Here is a 21,768-nt window from a genome sequence, read left to right on the forward strand (position 1 = left end):
GTAGAGTATGAGATCCATAACCAAATATATAAGTAAGAGTAAAAAGTAAAGGTACCAATTGATTGATGACGAAAGTAAAAAAAAGAAAATTGGTGTCAGGGATGGAATAATCAATACACATCACACGCACACAAACAGTGTGAAAAAGCATGTCTTCAAATTGTCTTCCAAATAAAAATCAAACAATCCCAAACATGACAAAAATAGCGTGGAGCAACTTTTGAATGGTTAAAATGTCACCAAACACGATTAAAGTCTACAAGTCTTTCATCCATATAGCGAACAAAGTTTAATAAAAAAAATTCCGACAAAAGATCTGAATAAATGACAAAACTTGTATGCTATATTCGAAGGTGTGTTCCAAAATCAACTAAAAACCAAATTGCCTTATCCTTTGACAACCAGTTTGACGATAAGATGCGTTACAGATAGAATCAGTAACTTCTTCCCCAGTAGGTCCACTTTTTAGCAGGCTTACCGGATGCAAAGCACAAGGTACCTGTATAAGAAAAATAATACGATGTTAAAGGAATCGGGCTTAATGTGTTGACTATGTACAAGATTAACCACGCGGATCCCCTTTAAACGAGTATCAGTTTATCTTATGAGAATAGTACCTTCAGGGAGTTCAGGCTGTTCGAATGGAGAGCATAGAGACTTGGCTGCACCCATTTCTCCCTTTGTGCGCGTCTTCACATCCTTCTCCACCTCCTGAAGCGAGAAAACCAGTAAATGAAGGTCATATAGAAGTAGTACCATCTGAGGGGAGTTGAAAGTAACGCAACATACCTCTTCATCACACCATGGGGCCAGAATCATCTTCTTCTTGGAAAGTGCTTCTGCGAATTCTTCCCAGTTATATACAGTTTGGATGCAGGTGTCCCGTCTTTGCTTGGCAGCATCAAAAAGACTTTGTTGGATATTATCAAGCATCACTTTAACTTGCTCGACCAAATCAGCCATGGGAATATCATTTTTAGATGAATTATCCCGTCGGACCGCACGGACCTGGTTATATGAGAAATCCAAAAGTACGAATGAACATCAACAGAAAAAAGTGGCGCATGGCTTATACTTAGCATGAACTATTAGGAGGATAGTAGGAGGGACAAAACAGCAATACAAACAAAAAAACGAGTGCAAGACGTGGCCTCTTCATACCGTGTTGTTTGCTAAGTCCTTTGGTCCTATTTCGATTCTTAGAGGAACACCTTTCATTTCCCAATGAGAATATTTCCATCCAGGTGAATAATTATCTCTAACATCAGCCTCAGCACGAAATCCTGCTTCATTCAAGGATTTTACGGTGGATGCGCATGCATCAAATATCCCCTTAGTGTCTGCATCCTTGTAAGGCACAGGGACTACAATTACTTGGAGAGATGCTACTTTAGGAGGCAGCACCAAGCCCTTATCATCCCCGTGAACCATTATCATCACCCCAATCTGTGTCATAAATTCATCACAACAAAATGGGTGAGAGGGACAAGAGCAATCTGGCAATGAAAACTTAAATCAACTATGCAGTATAAATTGAATATGCAATGTAATCGATGTAAGAATACAAAGTGTAGAAACTCAAATCCCAAAATTCAAAACCAAAATTTCCTCCATCTAAGATTCCATTGTCAAACTCTTATTTTTCTTATCAGGCACTACTTTCTTGAGGACTTTCTGTGTGCAGAAACAACAACCCATTTTATTTACAATCCAATTAAAGGTATTCTAATATCTATCTCCAAATATTAATCTGTAACTCACATAATCTCAGTTTCAGACTCAAATTCTATATAAGCTACTAGGAGAAGATATGTGCAGAAGCAGATGGGGGAAATTTCTAAAATTGTTCCTCTAGCAGAAGGTCACCAGCATTAGTTATATGCTTTAGACACATATCATGAGCCATGTCAATGAGACAACAGAAGACATTAGACTTGTGTATACAAGCATAGAACTCACTGTGATGAGAACATAACAACTGAAAATGCACGCTGGACCAAGATATATATATATATATATATATATATAGAGTCTCATTATTCACAAATCCACTCTTAAAGACCGAACCACCGAACCATACCAAATTAGGGTTTTTAGATCTAGTTTTTTATGGATGAGAGGCACAAATTTATGAATTATTTTCGCCTTAATCACGAGCCTATTTTAATTCATCCGAAGGTAAATAAGTCATACTAACATGTTACGAAGGTTTAACTTCATTCTAGTAGGTTTTTACTTCATTCCAGTAGGTTTTTACTTCATTCCAGTAGGATTATTACTTCATTCCAGTACGTAAATGCGGTTTCGCCGTCGAGTGCCGTTCTTTCTCTCTACAATATCTATCACCACCGCCACAACGCTCATATGGTGTAATAAACACATGGAATGATGTAATAAATTATTAGAATGAAGTATGTGTAGAAGCATTTGAAGTCCTACTAGAATGAAGTAAAAACCTTATCCAATGAAGTAATAACGTTTCTGAATGAAGTAATAAACGCACTTGAATAAATTGCATTTTTTAATGTAAATAAAGTAAAAACTCAGGTCAATGAATTCAAATGAAACATATGTTGAATCATTTCAAAACCTACTAGAAGAAAGTAAAAACATGTTGTAGTTTCAAGGTATTACGTACGTAATGAAGTAATAAACCTATACAATGAAGTAAAATGGGCTTGTAATGAAGACCGAAAATTTTACACAGCAGCATATCTCATCAAAAAAATTAGATCTAATGGCTCAGATTTGGTCTCTAGTTCGGTCTTTAAAATTGGTTCGACACTGATCACAACTCTATATATATAAGAAAACTACAAATCATCAGATCATTTACCGTCCTTGTAGTGTAAGCCCAGGAATTCTGCCAGACCATAGCCCTTTCTCCTTTCTCATTCTCAAAATTAATCTCAAACATTTTTGCAAAGTTTTGACCTAGACAGTGTGAAGTAGCCCCTTGCACACCGCGGCCAGTATTTGGGACAAATGCCTGTCATGAAGGGAAACCACCACTCAGAAATAATAGGGAAGTCTCTTTCAAGGATAATTTCAAACTTAATATTATGGAAGGGTAATATCCAATAACAACATATAATGACCTCAACAGTAGTAGTATAAAGTCCACCAGCAAACTTCTCATGCTCACTTTTCTTGCCCTTAATAACTGGAACAGCCAAGAACTCTTCATAAATGCGTCTATATAGTTCCAAAATGTCAAGCACCTGAACAATAGGCAACCAAAGAAGAGCTATATCATGAAAAGAACCCAAATCTCTTCGACCAGAAGACATAATTCAATGAAGACAAATCGAGTAAAAGAAGAATAAAGAACTTTTTATCATTATTCAGTACATATAAATGAACTATAAAATAGGTGTAACAGAAAAGACCCCAATGGGGTATGATTTAGAGTTAAAAAAACATCATGAATCCACCCTTTGTTCCCATTATTTCCATCTGCGGCATAATGAAAGTGTACTGGGCTTAAGAATCAGTTATCAGAACAAACAATGCAGAGCAATGAATTGGGAACTACACTTCATGTATCAAACAAGTAACACTATCAAGCCATAAATTACTTCCTATACAAATAGCGCTATATCTCAGATGAGACAATGACACGAGAAAGTATTTCCACAACCTATTGAAACATTATGCCTGAGACAATATAAGTATGGCATCTCAGCTCACACTTAATAATATTAAAAATATACTATATTCCTATGGATCCTGTATACTATTTTCAAATACTCACTTCATGGTGTAACCGTTGCATTTATCAGAAAGTACTAGACACCCATCACGACATAAATTACCTCGCCATCTGCTTCCTCCTTTGTTGCAAAAGCAGTATGTCCTTCTTGCCAAAGAAATTCACGGCTCCTACAAAATCAAAATATATCATAAATATTCTGAGGAAAAAGACAGCTTTCAACAAAATCATTGCCCATTATAGGGTAAGAGCTGTGAGAATTCATACAAAAGTAATATTATTTAAATATCATTTAAGCCTACAGAAAAGAAGTTTAAAATCCCAAATGTGACGTACATAGTAAAATGGAGTAGAGTTCTAAAAGTAACTAGCTAAACCACTTTGTAGAAATAGCAAACCATCACACCAACAAAGAAGTAAAAAATTACCATGTTATAATGCAAGACAGTAAGTACCTGATAAATGGTGTAGGATTGCTGAATTCCCATCTAACGACATTACACCACTGGTTAAGTCTCAGAGGTAAGTCACGGTGCCCCCTAATCCACTTGGAGAAATATGGGTACATGACTGTTTCACTAGTTGGACGGATAGCAATGGGCACTTCTAGCTCAGACTCTCCTGACTTAGTAACCCATGCAACCTGGAGACAATTAAGCAATAGATATAACATACTGTAACTGACGATGAAACCACCACAAATAACTCATGCACAAATTTTATTATGTGGGCTGTAAACAACTAATTTTAGTACCAAACCAGGAATGAGCAGTCTGTTAGTCATTGGTAATGGCCACATTATATATTGTTCCAAATAGTACACTGAACTGAAAAGTGCATACGTTTACAACATACCGAAATATACAAGAGAAAAAGTTTGGTCTCATGAAGAATCAAAATTGGAGTAATCTTACCTCTGGAGCAAACCCCTCTATATGGTCCTTCTCTTTCTGTAGGACAGTCGATGAGACAAACAGAGGGAAGTAACAATTCTTAATATTCATTTTCTTGATCTCAGCGTCAAAGAAGTTCTGCATAGTTATATTTAGAAAGAAAATTAGACATTGGATGTCATGTCTGTCACTCGAGATACCAACATAACTATGACTTTCATTTAAATTTTTGAGGAGGAACATGTTAGACTTACATGCATAATCTCCCAAATTGACATTGCCCATGGTCGCAGAATGTAACAGCCTGATATGTCATAGTATTCAATCATTTCCCCATTAACCACAACCTGTACCAAACTCAAACCAATAGGAATTCAGATCACTTTTGCGTCCAAGTTTTCCTATCTATGCCATGAAAACGAATGACCAAATCATACAAGAAAAGTCATACTTATAGAGCAGGAGCAACATAACAGAAATAATCAAATACAACACACGATCTCTGCTAACGAAAGTTTCCTTAAATTGTTTTCCATATGTAAAAGAACCAAACGTTTGGTGTTTCATATTTGAATCAACATCAGTAATCCCACAGTACAGATACACTAAATTAGATTGTCCCCATACTCGTACCTCAGAGTACCATTCTCCGAAGTTGTCATCCTTCTTATAAGAGAGACCCAATCCAGTCTCTTTCTTTACTTCCTTCTTCTTCCCCTCTGCATAAATTACTTACAATTTGAGAAGAAGAGCAAAGTAAACCGCATTTGAGCAGAGTAGTAATGGAGATTCGGAATATAATTTCACAGTACTCACTGGCGCCAGAGCTAGTTGCGTCTTTAGGACTCTTGACATCTTTAGAACTCTTGGCATCCTTAGATATCTTGGCATCTTTACCGCCCATGATGAAATGCTTTGAAAGCTCACACTACAGCTCCTAATCATAAAATACAAACGGAAACTAATTCAACTTTTGGAAGAAACGTTAAATTATGCCAGCATTCAGAATCTACTGCGATAGACGGAAACATCAATTGATATACAACGGAAAACGCAAGCATTCCACAAGTAAAATTGGAAGCCGCATTAAATACAACGACAAGCAGCGAACGAATAGGGGTTGGAACGACTGAAAGATAGATAAAATTGAATCGCACAAACCGTGCTCTCTGAAGAATGGCCGATGCGCCGCCGCGGTAGGAAGGGAAGAGGCGATAGAGAGAATAGAAGGTTTAGACTTTCAATCCTTATTCTTTAAAGTCAAAGGAGAGGCGTTTTAATTAGCTCTTTCTTAACCTATTTACTGTTTTAACCTCGCACTAACCACCAATTTAACTTAGCAACGTTTTGTAGCTAATAGTATAATACTCTCGTCTCCCAAAAAATACTACTCCTGCCTCTTTATTTTATGATCGTCTTTTAGAAACTCTCTGTTTAAAAAAATTTCTTTTTTCTAATAATGTGAGATTCATTTTACAGTAACACATTTTTCTTTTTATATTTCTCTTATTTTATCAATTTTATATTACAACTCATGTCATTTACAAAGTTTCTATTATTAGGGAGTCTGGAGGAGTATTATTTATCATAACTATTGTTTGATTTACAAAATAAGGGCGTCTGATAGCTCCTATAATAATTATCAAGGATTTGTGGATAATGAGTGGACAAAGTTGTAAGTTGTTTGGTTCAGCCCAACAAAATATTAGAGCTTAATTGTGGATAATGAGTGGACAAAGTTGTAAGTTGTTTGATTCAGCCCAACAAAATATTACAGCCCAATTTCTGTAGTTGAATCCCTCAATCCCACCATTTTCCTCAATCCCTCCAATTTCCGCTTTCATCATTCCTCTCTCCATCACTGCACACTCTCACTTGTTTCTCTCTCTAAAATCTAATAGTATCTAAAATCTAAATCTCTCCTTGTTTGGATCTGGAATAATTGAGTACTGAATCCAATTGATTGAAACTCAGATGGGGAAAACCGACCGGGATTGGACTCAAATCTACGGCGTCGACGACTGGCAGACGCCGCTCGTCGAAGTAGCCGTTACATTGTGCTTCGATTGGAGAATGCCGAGAGTAAAAGTGGACACAACCACCTTTTCAGCAAAATCACAAAAACTGATTTCATAATACCTGTGATTGTGTATACAGGATCTCACCGATAGTAATATGTGTAGGGAGGAAACCCGAAGCAAGTTTACTGGATCGCTGATTTGTGTACGAGCTACCAAACGATGTAAATGGAGTGTGCACGGTGGTGTTTCAAGCCTATTCAGGGATACCACCCGCCCCCTAAGAGCATCCACAACCGTGCTCTTGCCAGCGGCACAGTTGTGGGCCCTGGCGGTATTATTCATGCCTGCTCTCTGGCAAGAGCACAACACCCACAACTGTGCTCTTCCGCAAGGACGAGCACAATTAATTTAAAATTCAATTAAACAATAACATTTCCATAATATTAAAATTCATTTAAAAACCACAATAAATATTACAAATAAAATTAAACATTACATAATTAAAATCCTAAAAATGAAAAATTACATAATTAAAATCCTAAAAATTAAAAATTACATAATTAAAATCTTAAAAATTAAAAAAACCACTACTCGTTGCCGAATTTCACCCACATGTGGTTGATTAGGTCTTCTTGTAGTTGATTGTGGATTCGAGTATCGCGCATTGTGTGTCTAGTCTCGATCCTCTGGCCAACCGTCGTATGCTCGCCTCGGCGTGGGGGAGACCTCGCTGTTGAGCTTCCGGCTTCGTCCTCGTCGTAGAAGCTAGCCGCCCTCGGCCCTTCGTCGGCTATAATCATGTTGTGTAATATAATACACGTGAACATGATGTCGGCGATATTATTCACGTACCATAGCCGAGCCGGGGCCTTCACAATGTTGAATCGAGCTTGAAGGACCCCGAAGGCTCTTTCGACGTCCTTCCGCGCTGACTCTTGACGCTGCGCAAAAAGAACCCGTCTCGGGTCGTGCGGGTTGTGGAGCGTCTTCACGAACGTCGACCACCTTGGGTAGATACCATCGGCGAGATAGTAACCCATGCAGTATGTATTTCCGTTGAAGGTGAAGTCGATCCCCGGTGCTACACCATTCATCACATCATTAAAGAGTGGTGAAGAATAGAGCACGTTCAAGTCGTTGTTGGATCCGGCAACGCCGAAATATGCATGCCAAATCCATAGGCGATAGTCGGCGACCCCCTCAAGGATAAGTGTTGGGCCGCCGCCTTTGTTACTGCTTAAGTGTTGCCCCCTCCAAGCAGTCGGGCAATTCTTCCACCTCCAATGCATACAGTCAATGCTGCCAAGCATTCCGGGAAAGCCATGGACTGATTCGTGAAGACGAAGCAACCGTTGACAATCATCGGTGGTGGGTGCCCGAAGGAATTTATCCCCAAAAGCAGAACGAACGCCCTCGCAAAAATTCTTTAAACAAAGGATTCCAGTGGACTCACCGATATGCAAATACTCATCGAAGATGTCAGCCGTTTGCCCAGTAGCGAGTTGTCGGATGGCACACGTACACTTCTGCAACGCCGTGATACTTTGCCGGCCGGCTGCATCTACACCTGTTTGAAAGTATTCAACACGTGCGGACAATGTGTTGACAATTCGCATGAACAAGCGCTTTGACATGCGAAAACGGCGCCTGAAGTAATCTGCCGGAAACCGCGGATGGTCGGCAAAGTAGTCGGCAACGAGCCTTTCGTGGGCTCCCTCCCGGTCACGATGGATGTAGCGGCGATTTGATCTAGTGCGTTGAGGAGGATGAGCGGGGGTATTCGCCGCGACATATGCTTCGTAAGCGGCACGATGTTGTTCGTAGTATTCTTGTTCTTCGCGTTCCGCTTCCGCCATGAGATGAGTGAAATCCATTTGATGTTTTGAGTGAAGGTTGAATGTGTTGATAGTTTGTATAAGAATTATGAATGAGAGATGAATGAGAGATGAATTGATGTGATAAATGAGTGATGAATGTGTGTATTTATAGATGATTTTGGGAAAAAAAATAAAAAAAATCAAAAAAATTCAGAAAAAACGGGAAAAAACGGCCATATTTTTGGGATTTGGATTTTTTTTTATTTTTTAGCATTATTTATAATTAAATACCGATTTTTAAAAAATAAAAAATAAAAAATGTTTAAACACAACGGCTATGCCGTTGACGAATGGGAGCGCACCACGTGTGCGTCCACTGGCACGGACGTGCTCGATACATCGAGCAGCGCCGTGCCAGCGGCGCGAGCGCAGCGGCGGCGGATGGTGTCCGTGCCAGCGGCGCGGACGACGGTGGCGACGGACGCCACCGCTACGCATGCTCTAAATTTACTATTGTAAAAATCATGGATTAAATATGTCCGGTCAATGGATTTTGACCAAATAATAAATATGACGAGACATTTAATTTTGTGAAATTAAATGATATAGCGTCGATCTACATTTTACGTAGATAAATGTAGTATATTCACTTTCTCAAATCCGATTTCCGGTGAGTGAGAAATAATGGATTAAAGTTGGGCATAATTAGCTTTTAATTAAAGCTTGGAGTTTGAGCTTAGGGAGTAATTAACTAGTGTTAATTATCCCACATAGGAGAAGTAACACATATTTTAATGTGTTTAAATTTAGTGACTTTATGTTACTTAATAATTATAGTGGACCAAGATGGGTGAAAGAGCCCACGCGCGCACACGCGCGCGCCGCCGCCCGCCCACCCGAGCCCATGCACGTGCTCGTGGTCGTAGGCCGCGGGCCCGATCCCGATCTCGATCTTGGACTTGGATCTTGGCAATTAGTCTTTGGGCTTGGTGCTTGGCCCAAACTAATTTTTTTAGACCACCGCCGAGTCAGCAATCCAAGTGGCTTCGACGACGGTTACGAATTTGCCATGATGAGCCTTCAATGGCTTGGTTGACCCTGCATGGTGGCTTGGCCTATAAATAGGCTAGCCATACCACTGCATTAGCTACAAAAAAACAAGCATTCTCTGCATTCATAAGCTCTCTCCCTCTCTCTGCATTGTCTTTCTGTCGAAGCTCTGCCCTCTCCTCCATCCAGTTCGCCGGAGCTCTGCTGATAGCGGTGCTGCTTCACCAGAGACGTAGCCGTTTTACCTTTGGGGACGACACGCCAAACCGAGAGCACTACCGGGGCGTATCTCGTCTTGCGGGAAGAGGCCTCCTCGACTCGGCTAAACTTTGTTCACGGTTTATTGTTTCTTTTCGTTGTAATTTCAGCTTCAGTTTCTCCATCTGTATTCCTTCCTTTTGGGTTGTATTACGCCCTGTTTATATCTTGTAATCCCCAGAAACCAACAATCGCAAGACGAGATATAACTTGCTTTTGAAGGAATTTGGACTCTAAACTGAACCTAAAAACTTTCGAAACATTTAACACCTTTGCTGGAGATGTTGACTGAATCCAACACCGCTGCTGCCACCACCACCGCCGCCATTTCCTCCACAATGGCGACCACTGGACCTATCAACACTTCATCGATTCCGTCGATGATGCCAACCCCTGGGTTCTATCCATCTTCATCAACAACCCCTTGGGTGTATGTTAACACCCATGGGCTTACTGGCGGATCCACCTCGAGTGGAACAGTTGGTTCCACTTTTAGTGGTTCCTTCGGATCCTTTGATGGATCGAGTGCTGGGGCCTTCGGGTCTCACACGGGTGCTGGTTCCTTCGGGACCAACACGTGTATTGGCTCCTCCGGGACCAATATGAATATGACTGGCTCTATGCCCAACATGACCATGGCGGGCTCTATGCCCAACATGAATGGTGGGGGCTCTATGCCCAACCACGTTGTTGGCTCATTCGGGGGCAACGGCATTGGTTCCTTCCATGGACCAAGTGCGGCACCTTTGGCACCAAGAATGATGCCACATGCCGAGAAGCCACCGAAGTTTGGAGGATCTGACTTCAAGCGGTGGTACCAGAAGATGTTGTTCTACTTGACAACATTGGGCGTCGCCAACTTCCTCACGGATAACGAGCCACCCGCGTCAAGCGACCAAGAGACTAGGCTCGAAGTCATGGCGGACTATGAAGCTTGGAGAAAAGGGGATTATCTATGTAAAAATTTTATTTTAAGTGCATTAGATGATAGTCAATACAATGTATACTCTAATGTAACCACATCTAAACAAATGTGGGAAAACCTAGAAAAGAAGTATATCATAGATAATGCTGCAGGGACTGAACAAGTTGTAGCTTCCAAATTTATGGACTACAAGATGGTCGATTCTCGACCTGTCATGGAGCAAGTCCAAGAGCTCCAAATGATCATCCACGCATTAGTGGCTGAAGGGATGACCTTGCCCGACAAATTCCTAAGGTGCACGATCATTGACAAGCTTCCTCCTAGTTGGAAGGACTTCAAGAGCTATCTCAAGCACAAGCGAAAGCAGATGACCCTTGAAGACTTGATCGTGAAGTTGCGCGATGTGCGCAAAAGCGACCAAAAGGCTAAGGGTTTTACCCCACTTGAAGCCAAAGCCAATCTGTTGGAGCGGGGCGGTCCCTCCAACAAACGCCCTCGCCCAAACCGTCCAAATGACAAATGGAAGGGAAAGCAGCCTTCAAAGAAGTTTAAAGGCGACTGCTACAAATGTGGCAAACCAGGCCACTTTGCAAAGGACTGCCGCAGCAAGAAAAAGAAGCCGGCTGCCCACGTCGTTGAGAAGGAGTTCAAGGACTGGGACGAGAACGACCTCATTGCTGTGGTCACTGAAGAGGTTAACCTTGTTGATAACAAGGGTGGCTGGTACATCGACACCGGCGCTACTGCTCATGTCTGCTCAGATAGGAGCAAGTTTGCCTCCTACACCACGGTTGAAGGAAGGAAGATCAACATGGGGAATCAAGCATCCTCCGAAGTCCTTGGCATCGGAAATGTGATCCTCATGATGGACGTCACAATAACGTTGAAGGTTGTGCTGCATGTCCCGGACATCCGCAAGAAACTAGTATCAGGATCAATACTAGTTAATAAGGGGTTTAAACTTGTATTTGAGTCTGATAGGTTTGCTTTGTATAAGTTTGGAAAATCCCTCAGAAAAGGTTATGTAACCGATGGGCTTTTCAAGCTTAGTGTGGCAGCAGTGTTGCAAAGCCCTTGGCTAATAATAATAAAGCGTCTACTTCCTCTTATTTGACTGAGTCTTCAAATTTATGGCATTGTAGATTGAGACATGTAAATTCAAAAGCCATTAAAAGACTAGTGAATTTAGATTTACTAAAGGCTAATGAAGTGGATACCCAAGATAAATGTGAAATTTGTCTTGAAGCAAATATGACTAAGTTGCCGTTTCACTCAGTTGAACGAAGCACAAAACCCCTTGAATTAATTCACACGGATGTATGTGATTTAAAGATGGTGCAAACTAGAGGTGGTAAAAAGTACTTCATCACTTTCATAGATGATTGCACAAGGTATTGCTACATTTATCTTTTAAGAAGTAAAGATGAAGCAATAGAAGCGTTCAAAAATTATAAGAACGAAGTTGAGAATCAACTTGGTTGTAAAATCAAAACAATTCGAAGCGATAGAGGAGGCGAATATGTGGCCCCGTTTGAGGAGTTATGCAACGCAAGTGGTATAATTCATCAAACAACTGCTCCATATTCACCACAATCTAACGGTGTTGCAGAACGCAAAAATCGAACTATAAAAGAGATGATGAATGCACTGCTTCTGACTTCAGGATTACCACATACCATGTGGGGGAAGCTGTTTTGACAGCCAACTATATCTTGAATAAAATCTCTCTCAAAGGAAAATATGTTACTCCTTATGAGTTGTGGAAGGGAAGGAAGCCATCCTACAAATACCTCAAAGTGTGTGGGTGTTTGGCAAATGTGATGGTTCATCCACCCAAAGAAGTTACAATCGGACCTAAAACGGTTGATTGCATCTTCATTGGATATGCACTTAACAGTAGTGCATATCGATTTGTTGTTCACAAGTCTGAAATATCGACTATCACAGTAGGAACAACAATTGAGTCGATGAATGCTGTATTTCTCGAAAATACATTTCCTTGCAAAGACAAGGAAAAAGTCTCAACCAATTCTGAGACAAGAATTGAAGAAGCCACTAGTTCTAAACCAGTGGAAGAAGAAGCCACCAGTTCTAAATCAGCGGATGAGGAACCTGAATCGCGCAAGCGTGCAAGACTCGATCCAAAAGATACAGTACTAAGACGTGGTAATAGAGTCAGAACACCAAAAACATTTGGTCCTGACTACATTGCTTTCATGTTGGATGAAGAACCAACATCGATAAAAGTAGCCTTTGCTGGCCCAGACGGGCTGCATTGGAGAGAAGCTGTTCAAAGCGAAATTGATTCAATTGTGCTAAACCACACGTGGGTGTTGGTTGATTTGCCCGAAGGTTCTAAACCTTTATGATGCAAATGGGTCCTTAAAAAAAAGTTTAAGGCCGATAGAACAGTTGATAAGTATAAAGCCCGATTAGCAGTAAAGGGTTTTAAACAAAAGGAATGACATGACTTCTTCGATACATATTCACATGTAACAAGGATTACATCTATCCGAGTGCTTCTCGCTATTGCTGCATTGCACAATCTTGAGATTCATCAAATGGATGTAAAGACCGCGTTTCTAAATGGTGAACTAGAAGATGAAATATATATGGAACAACCCGAAGAGTTTGTAGTACCTGGACAAGAGAAAAAGGTATGCAAGCTCGTAAAGTCCTTATATGGATTAAAACAAGCGCCATTGCAATGGCACTTGAAGTTTGATAATGTGATGTTATCAAATGGATTTAAAATCAACGAGTGCGACAAATGTGTCTACATCAAGAGCACTAATAACGGCCATGTTATAGTGTGTCTATACGCTGGCGATATGTTAATCTTGGGTAGCAACACTCAAGTAATTAACGATACAAAGGCCATGTTAAGGAGAAACTTTGACATGAAAGACATGGGTCTAGCCGATGTAATTCTTGGAATGAAGATTCTAAGAACGTCTGATGGAATCATCTTAACACAATCACATTATGTTGAAAAAATATTGAATAAATTCAAAGCCTATGATGGCGCGCCGGTTAAGACTCCAATTGAACTCGACGTTCACTTGAGCAAAAACAAAGGCGAGCCCGTTGCTCAAGAAGAGTATGCACGGGTCATCGGGTACATTATGTGCTTGACTAATTGCACTCGACCTGACATTGCTTGTGCCGTGAACAAGTTGAGTCGTTACACGAGCAATCCAAGCAAAGAGCATTGGAGAGCTCTTGTGAGGGTTTTGAGATATTTGAAACATACTCAAAATCTTGGGCTACACTTCTCGAGATACCCCCGGTACTTGAAGGGTACTGTGATGTGAACTGGATATCCGATAATAGAGACTCACTTTCAACAAGTGGATACGTCTTTACTATTGGGGGTGGTGCTGTATCGTGAAAATCCACAAAACAGACATGTATAGCCCGATCAACAATGGAATCGGAGTTCATTGCCTTAGATAAGGCTGGTGAGGAAGCCGAGTGGCTTAAGAACTTCCTTGAAGATATTCCATGTTGGTCTAAGCCAGTTCCACCAGTGCTGATCCACTGCGATAGCCAAGCGGCTATTGGAAGGGCAAACAATGGTTTCTATAACGGTAAGTCTCGACATATACGTCAACGACATAACACCGTGAGACATTTGATCACAACAGGGGTGATTACAATTGACTATGTGAAGTCAATAGATAATCTAGCGGATCCGCTAACCAAAGGGTTAAACCGTGATCAAATGAATAAGTTGCTAGAGGGAATGAGTTTGAAATCCACAAACTAAAGAATTATCATAGTGGTAACCCAACCATGATGACTGGAGATCCCAAAAACTTGGTTCAAAGGGACAACTAAGCTATGAGAGTTCATGATAAACACTCAACTATATCTATTCCCTAGAGAGCAATAGAGTGTTGGAGAACTTGCCTAGTGGTACAGGCTAAGTCTATGACTTTTAATGGTTCTTAAATATCTCAAAGAGATGGACTTCTCAAAGAGACCAAGTATGACAAGGTACTTGACTAAGAATCACCTATGTAAGTGCAAAGTGTGGTCGCTTCATAAAACGCACTTATGAATCCAAAGTGGGGTCCAAGACCGCAACGGACACAAAACGTGAGAACGGATGAGGTTGAGGTGTTTAAGCGTTAACACCATTGTCTCGGTGCACGCCGTGGGGGATTAGTTCAAAGCATCGCGCTACTAAGCCGCCTGTGTATCCGATGGTGTCGACTATGGAATGTTCAAAGCCAACAACTACCTATCCTTATGCTTATATACCTCTCGAGGGTTGAGCTTGTGTCTGCATGCATATGCATTCGGCTATTTCCACTCATGTGGGGGATTGTAAAAATCATGGATTAAATATGTCACGTCAATGGATTTTGACCAAATAATAAATATGACGAGACATTTAATTTTGTGAAATTAAATGATATAGCGTCGATCTACATTTTACGTAGATAAATGTAGTATATTCACTTTCTCAAATCCGATTTCCGGTGAGTGAGAAATAATGGATTAAAGTTGGGCATAATTAGCTTTTAATTAAAGCTTGGAGTTTGAGCTTAGGGAGTAATTAACTAGTGTTAATTATCCCACATAGGAGAAGTAACACATATTTTAATGTGTTTAAATTAAGTGACTTTATGTTACTTAATAATTATAGTGGACCAAGATGGGTGAAAGAGCCCACACGCGCGCACACGCGCGCGCCGCCGCCGCCCGCCTGCCCGAGCCCGAGCCCGTGCTCGCGGGCCGCCGGCCGCGGGCTCGATCCCGATCTCGATCTCGGACTTGGACTTGGATCTTGGCAATTGGTCTTTGGGTGGTGCTTGGGCTTGGTGCTTGGCCCAAACTAATCTTTTTAGACCACCGCCGAGTCAGCAATCCAAGTGGCTTGACACATCGTCAAGCGAGACACAGTTACGGCTGCCACATAAGAAATCCACATGCTCCACACGTGAAAGGCACACTCCTGTCACACGCCCGTAACCGACGACGGTTACGAATTTGCCATGATGAGCCTTCAATGGCTTGGTTGACCCTGCATGGTGGCTTGGCCTATAAATAGACTAGTCATACCACTGCATTAGCTACAAAAAAACAAGCATTCTCTGCATTCATAAGCTCTCTCCCTCTCTCTGCATTGTCTTTCTGTCGAAGCTCTGCCCTCTCCTCCATCCAGTTCGCCGGAGCTCTGCTGATAGCGGTGCTGCTTCACCAGAGACGTAGCCGTTTTACCTTTAGGGACGACACGCCAAACCGAGAGCACTACCGGGGCGTATCTCGTCTTGCGGGAAGATGCCTCCTCGACTCGGCTAAACTTTGTTCACGGTTTATTGTTTCTTTTCGTTGTAATTTCAGCTTCAGTTTCTCCATCTGTATTCCTTCCTTTTGAGTTGTATTACGCCCTGTTTATATCTTGTAATCCCAAGAAACCAACAACTATAAATCTGTGTTACTTTGGCATCTCTGCCGCCGTCTCCTCCCCCTGCACCATCGTCTCCTTCTCCCCTCCTGCAATTTTGTCGGCGATCATTTGTGCTCACTGTGCGCGGGCACAGGAGAGTGCCTCTTGAACAAAATTAGACCGCAAAAAAATGATTCACCAAAATCACGCCAACAAAAAGCACACCTCAAAATTGGGGGTAGAAATGAATAGTAGCTCACTTGATCACAAATTGCGGCGCCGACCCAGTATTAAACCGTGCCAGAAGTGAAAGCTTAGACAATTGGAATGGAAGCACAGCTCCACGCCGACACCACCTGCACACCACTCGTATTTGCTTTCTGCTTCCCATACTACTACTTTATTTCACATCTCCCATTTTCAATTTTATTTTCATGTCCCATTTTTAATTTTATTTTAATTTTTAATTACCAATATTTACTTTATTTCAACCATAGATCGCCGTGGAACACACCGGTTGTGTACCTAATGTGCAAAATACTACTCCCTCTTTTATAGAAATAGTCAATATTCATTTATTGCAACATTTTTCTCCCTCTTTTATTATACTCCCTCCGTCCCGCACTACTCGCACCTTTCCTTTTGGGCACGGAGATTAAGGAATGAGTAATAGACAAAGTCAACAATTACGGCTGTAGGTATAAATTGTTACTAAAAATAGAAAGAGTGCAAATAACTTGGGACGCCCAGAAAGGAAATAAGTGCAAGTAGTGCGGGACGGAGGGAGTATTATTTATGGATCCCACGATCCCCTACACAATTTCAACTACTTTTTCTCTTTCTCTTTTACGTTACCAAATTACGCATTAAAACTCATGTCAACCCTAAATTGTCTATTTCTATGGGACGGAGGGAGTATTTTGTATGTTTGAGAATTTGGTAATTAAAATATTTTTTATTGAAATACTCCCTCCGTCCCAGTTTAAGAGTAAAATTTAGTTATAACACGAGTTTTAAGAAATTGTTGGAGTGTGTAATAACTGAAGTGAGGTAGTAGTTGTTAGAGTGAGTAATAATTGAAGTGGGGTACTGGAAAGTGAGACCCTTTTGACTTTTTGTATGTTTAGAAGTTTGTTTTATTTTATTTTTATGAAATGACATTTGAGTGTAAATTTGATGAATAATGAGGTTAAATTTTTTATGTCCAAATATGGTGGATTCTAAATGTGACTCTTAAACTATGACGGACTTAAATGACAAAATGTGACTCTTAAACTGAGACGGATGGAGTAATATTTTGCATTCACAATTTAAACATAAAATAGAAATCTATATGCCAAACAAGAAATTAAATTTATTACATAATTAATTTAATATACTAGTATTAAGTATAATTTAGCTATAAAATTAAATAATTTCACATAGTAATTTTTAACCACTCCTATCTACATACAAAACGAATCCTTAATAATATCTGCACTATCTGCACCTTTCTATTGATCACAATATTCATTTTTAACATAAGTAATAGAAAGGTGCAGATAGTGCAGATATTATTAAGGATTCGTTTTGTATGTAGATAGGAGTGGTTAAAAATTACTATTGTCCGAATTCGAGCAAAGTTCATAACTTTAAAGTCACGAACTTTGCCCGAAAACCGAAATTCGGGCAAAGTTCATGACTTTTATACGCCAAAAAAATGGCTCGTGGGAAAAATGGCTAGGGCTATGAGGAATAAGATTGTGACCTCCAATTTGAGGCAGGTTGTAAGAGTCCTTGCAAATGGTTTAGTTCCGGGAGTACTTCAACATTTTTGCTAACATATGTTACTACTATCTACTAACATTGCAACTGCTATACTTATAGGCGAAGATGGGGAGGCCTCGCAAGACACCATCCCTTGAAGGAAGTGGCACCACCGCAATTACGGGGAGAGGTGGAAGAAGGGGAGGCCGTGGAGGAGGCCGTGGTGGAGGGCGCACTGGAGGACGTGGCTCAATCCCAACGCAGCAAAGCAATAACAACAATGTTTGAAGACAATGTTTTGTGTATTTGAAAGTGTCAAGTGACTGTATTTGGAAGACAAATTTGTTTTAATTGTGATTTTGCAATGTGTTTTGTGAACACCAAACAATGACTGTATCAATTTGTATGGGAGCATGAGACTTTGGAATTGGATGTTATTGTATGTGTTAAACCGTGTGTTGTGTTCAACCAAACCTATATGTCTGAACCATGTGTGGTGTTGCACCAAAAACATACTATGAGGCAGAGTACTATAACTCACACTATGCTGCTTTTGAACTCAAAACTCAATGCATTCATAGAGGAAAATTCACTACATAGGAGTGTATTACATTGGAGTTCAACATGCATAGATCATTACATAGAAGTTATGTTAGCTAAGCTACAACAAGATCCGAAGTTATGTTAGCTAAGCTACAACAAGATCCACAAGACGATACATAACATGCAAATGACAACCTTCAAGTTCCGGTTTTGACGCTGCAACTGTGCGACAACACCTTGGAGTGCTTCAACTTCAACGGTTTTCGAACGGACGCTCTCGTCGAGTGCATCCTGCTTAGCAACCCTATCTCTCAATGCTCTTTGCACGTTGTCCCTATCAAGCTTCAGTTTTTTGAAAAAATACTCTTGATTCGGTGACAATGATGGATCAATCCAACGAAAGAATTTACAGTCGTCCTCCTTCCAGACTTGGCAACGATAGAAACGTCGTCCGGGATTGGCATCCGTATTGGATGTCACCACATCAGCTTCAAGACCGTGATCACAGACCACTGCCTCAAACCTCGGCCACGTTCTGCTCGAATGCTGGGAAGAACTCGACATCCTGCATTTGAACAATCAAAACTCATATTAACAGTCATGAACCCTAAATACCCATTGCCAATTGCACACGGGAAATCGCTAAATTGCAGGATGCCAACTGCACAATTCGGGCACCACAAAATCTCATACTCGAAATTAAACCCTAAATCGCAAACCTAAATTGGAAACCTAAATCGACTCCAAACCCAACGAAATCAATCGCATCTTTAACGAAAAATCGGTAGGATGAATCGCGAATTGAACCCTAAAATGAAGCAATGGTCTTACCTTGTTACGGGATTTTCGCTTCCAATGGGGCTGAAAATGAATCGCAACTTGAATCCAAGAATGGAAAATGGTTGGGGGTGGATGAATCGAGCGAGAGAGGAGGAGTGAATAGCGTTTGATTTGGGCGATATAACCTAATTTTGAATGATGATGTATAAAACTACGTCGTTTTATCTATCAGAAACGACGTCGTTTTGAATTTTTCTGATGCCTGACACGTCGGAATTCAGGCATGCCACATAGGATTTTAAATTGCCGGAAATCACAGGGTCGGGTCGGGTTGGAAAATACCAGACAAAAAGTAAAGTTCGTGACTTTATACGCCAAAAAAATGGCTCGTGGGAAAACCGGAATTCGGGCAAAGTTCATGACTTTTAAGGCAGTTATCCCTATAATTAAATGTATCATATCTGATCAAGTTTTAAGAAATTATTGACTTTATAAAACAAATTGGGTAGAAAAAGTTAGTGGAATGTGGAGCATACTTTTATATATAGATTTTATAATAAAATGTGAGTGGAGTGAGTTAATTGAATGTACTAGTGTCCACTTACTAAATGTAGTAAAACTGAAATGAGACATTTATTCATGGACGAACGAACGAAAAAGGAAAAAATAAGACATTTAATGGCGAACGGAGGGAGTACTATTTTTGTGAACGAATAAAATATTCGACTATCTTTAGTTCAGTGGCATAAAATTCAACATTTCTACTTATATTTTCAAGACAAGGGATTACGATCACGTTTCCATCTTTATTTGAGTTTTGAGGTTTTAGATGATAATTTATGCAGCCATTTGCTATCATATCATATCATAAATTTTCTACAAATTAGACCTTATAAGTGATGAAATGGTGTTCATGGCACTCAACATAGAGGCATAGAGCACAAGAAATAAGTTTTCGACATATATTGCTGAAAAAGTATAATTTTAAGAATATGTATTTATCTTACTTCACGATATGGCTGCATTATTCGTTTAGTTTTCTCTCTTAGAGCATCTCCAATGCACGGATGTCCCACTCGGACATCCACTAAGACTTCCCAAAAACACCACCTGCCACGTCACTAGGACTTCCCCTACACAATCCGCCCTTCCCATCGCCCTTCCCACTAGGACTTCCCGCAATAAAAAAAATCACAAATTCACAAATAAAGCAATTTACGTTTACGGAAATAAAATTTCAACGAGCTGCATATATAGAGTTTTTTTATAAAAAAAATTATAACTCGGACGTCCGCAGCGGACATCCACCCCCCGTCGCGCGGATATCCGAGGACATCCGACGTCCATACGGGACGTCCGTATCCGACTGTATGTGTTACAATGGCGGAAGTCCCGGTCGCCCGTCGCGGAAGTCCGACCGGACGTCCGCCATTGGAGATGCTCTTATGCTCGAGTTTTAAATATTAGTGGTCGGACGTCGTTGCTATATACGAAATCTAAGTCTAAAATGGACATCCATATGACATATCCATGTGTCCATTATCACAAATACTCATTTTGTTGAAAAGGAAACGAAAAGAAAAAAAGAAGCAAACATAAATAAATCTGGTCGACTAAGATAAGACCATCACGATTTTATTATAGCAGGCAGGAGAGCTTCATCAATGTACAGCCCATTAACACAATTACGAATTGAAAAACACAAAAATAAGAAGAAACAAGAAATTTAATTGTGGTAGTGGATGTTGTTGGGTCAAGCCTCTTTGATCTTCTTGGCTATAGCAAAAATAGCGCCGATAACCGCCACCACCGCTCCCGAAATCAGAAGCGTCGCTTTCAGTTTATCTGCTTCTTCTCCTTCTTCCTGTCACAAAAACCAAACTAATTCTCAACTTAATTGAAATAAATAGTAAAAATTAGGTCTGTAGTAATAAATTCAAAAAATTAAGGAGCGAACCTTGAGCTCTTTCGAGGTGACGGGTACGGGGTCGGGCTTGGATTACGGGTCGGCGAGAACCTCTTCTGCATGAGTGTCGGTTGACATTTTTTTGGGGATGAGAAGCTTTACTCAATTTATGTTATCCGAAGTGGAAGTGGTTTTATTTTTAGAAATTTATAAAAAAAATTGAGAGGCTCTACTCTAAGAGGATTACAATTCGATCCCAACACGATAGCTTTGGCGGTATGTATTGTGATTGTCAGTGCCACACATCTTGTTTGAAATGAACTTAATGTTCTTATTTGAGTCTTCCCCTATTTATTTGATGCATAAAAGAACAAAAATTTACGACGGAAACAGAGAGGATATGCTTTGAAGTTCGCGTTAATGAATTTGTAGAGTGGAAGACCTCATAATTTCATAATTGTCGATACCAATGTTACAATATACACGAACTCATCAGCAATTGGGCGGGCCTGCTGAATTGTCAATATGGGGCTGACATGTGGGAACAAAATAAAATATTGTACGTTACCAAGATCACAATCAACCAGCCCAATACATTCATGCCAACAATATTTGATAACGAAACACTTAGAATTGAATTGGAGTTGATCAAATATTCGCTAAATGCCCAATATTCGATATTTTAAGCGAGCATTAACTATTTGATACTCCACTTATCA

At 40.3% G+C, this 21,768-nt stretch overlaps 2 protein-coding genes and 1 long non-coding RNA gene across 3 annotated transcripts; all 3 read right to left on the bottom strand.

The window, feature by feature from the left end:
- Nucleotides 1-140: 140 nt before the first annotated feature.
- Nucleotides 141-5,893, bottom strand: LOC121743240 (proline--tRNA ligase, cytoplasmic-like). The gene is made up of 13 exons (XM_042136489.1): nucleotides 5,767-5,893; nucleotides 5,422-5,542; nucleotides 5,239-5,324; nucleotides 4,860-4,952; nucleotides 4,627-4,743; nucleotides 4,168-4,355; nucleotides 3,816-3,882; nucleotides 3,099-3,221; nucleotides 2,837-2,989; nucleotides 1,162-1,446; nucleotides 790-1,008; nucleotides 618-711; nucleotides 141-499 (listed from the first exon to the last, which is right to left on the bottom strand). The coding sequence occupies exons 2-13, from the start codon at nucleotides 5,507-5,509 to the stop codon at nucleotides 435-437; spliced, it is 1,578 nt and encodes a 525-aa protein (XP_041992423.1). The 5' UTR covers nucleotides 5,510-5,542; nucleotides 5,767-5,893; the 3' UTR covers nucleotides 141-434.
- A 12,620-nt stretch (nucleotides 5,894-18,513) lies between these two features.
- Nucleotides 18,514-19,131, bottom strand: LOC121799045 (uncharacterized protein At4g04775-like). Its single transcript, XM_042198403.1, has 3 exons — nucleotides 19,113-19,131; nucleotides 18,979-19,024; nucleotides 18,514-18,928 (listed from the first exon to the last, which is right to left on the bottom strand). The coding sequence occupies exons 1-3, from the start codon at nucleotides 19,129-19,131 to the stop codon at nucleotides 18,514-18,516; spliced, it is 480 nt and encodes a 159-aa protein (XP_042054337.1).
- Nucleotides 19,132-20,739: 1,608 nt separating this feature from the next.
- LOC121743267 lies at nucleotides 20,740-21,420 on the bottom strand. Its single transcript, XR_006038238.1, has 2 exons — nucleotides 21,101-21,420; nucleotides 20,740-21,007 (listed from the first exon to the last, which is right to left on the bottom strand). It is a non-coding gene; the product is annotated as an uncharacterized LOC121743267 (long non-coding RNA).
- Between the last annotated feature and the right edge of the window lie 348 nt (nucleotides 21,421-21,768).

The sequence above is a fragment of the Salvia splendens genome, chromosome 1 (genome assembly GCF_004379255.2).
Source record: "Salvia splendens isolate huo1 chromosome 1, SspV2, whole genome shotgun sequence".
Lineage (NCBI taxonomy): Eukaryota > Viridiplantae > Streptophyta > Magnoliopsida > Lamiales > Lamiaceae > Salvia > Salvia splendens.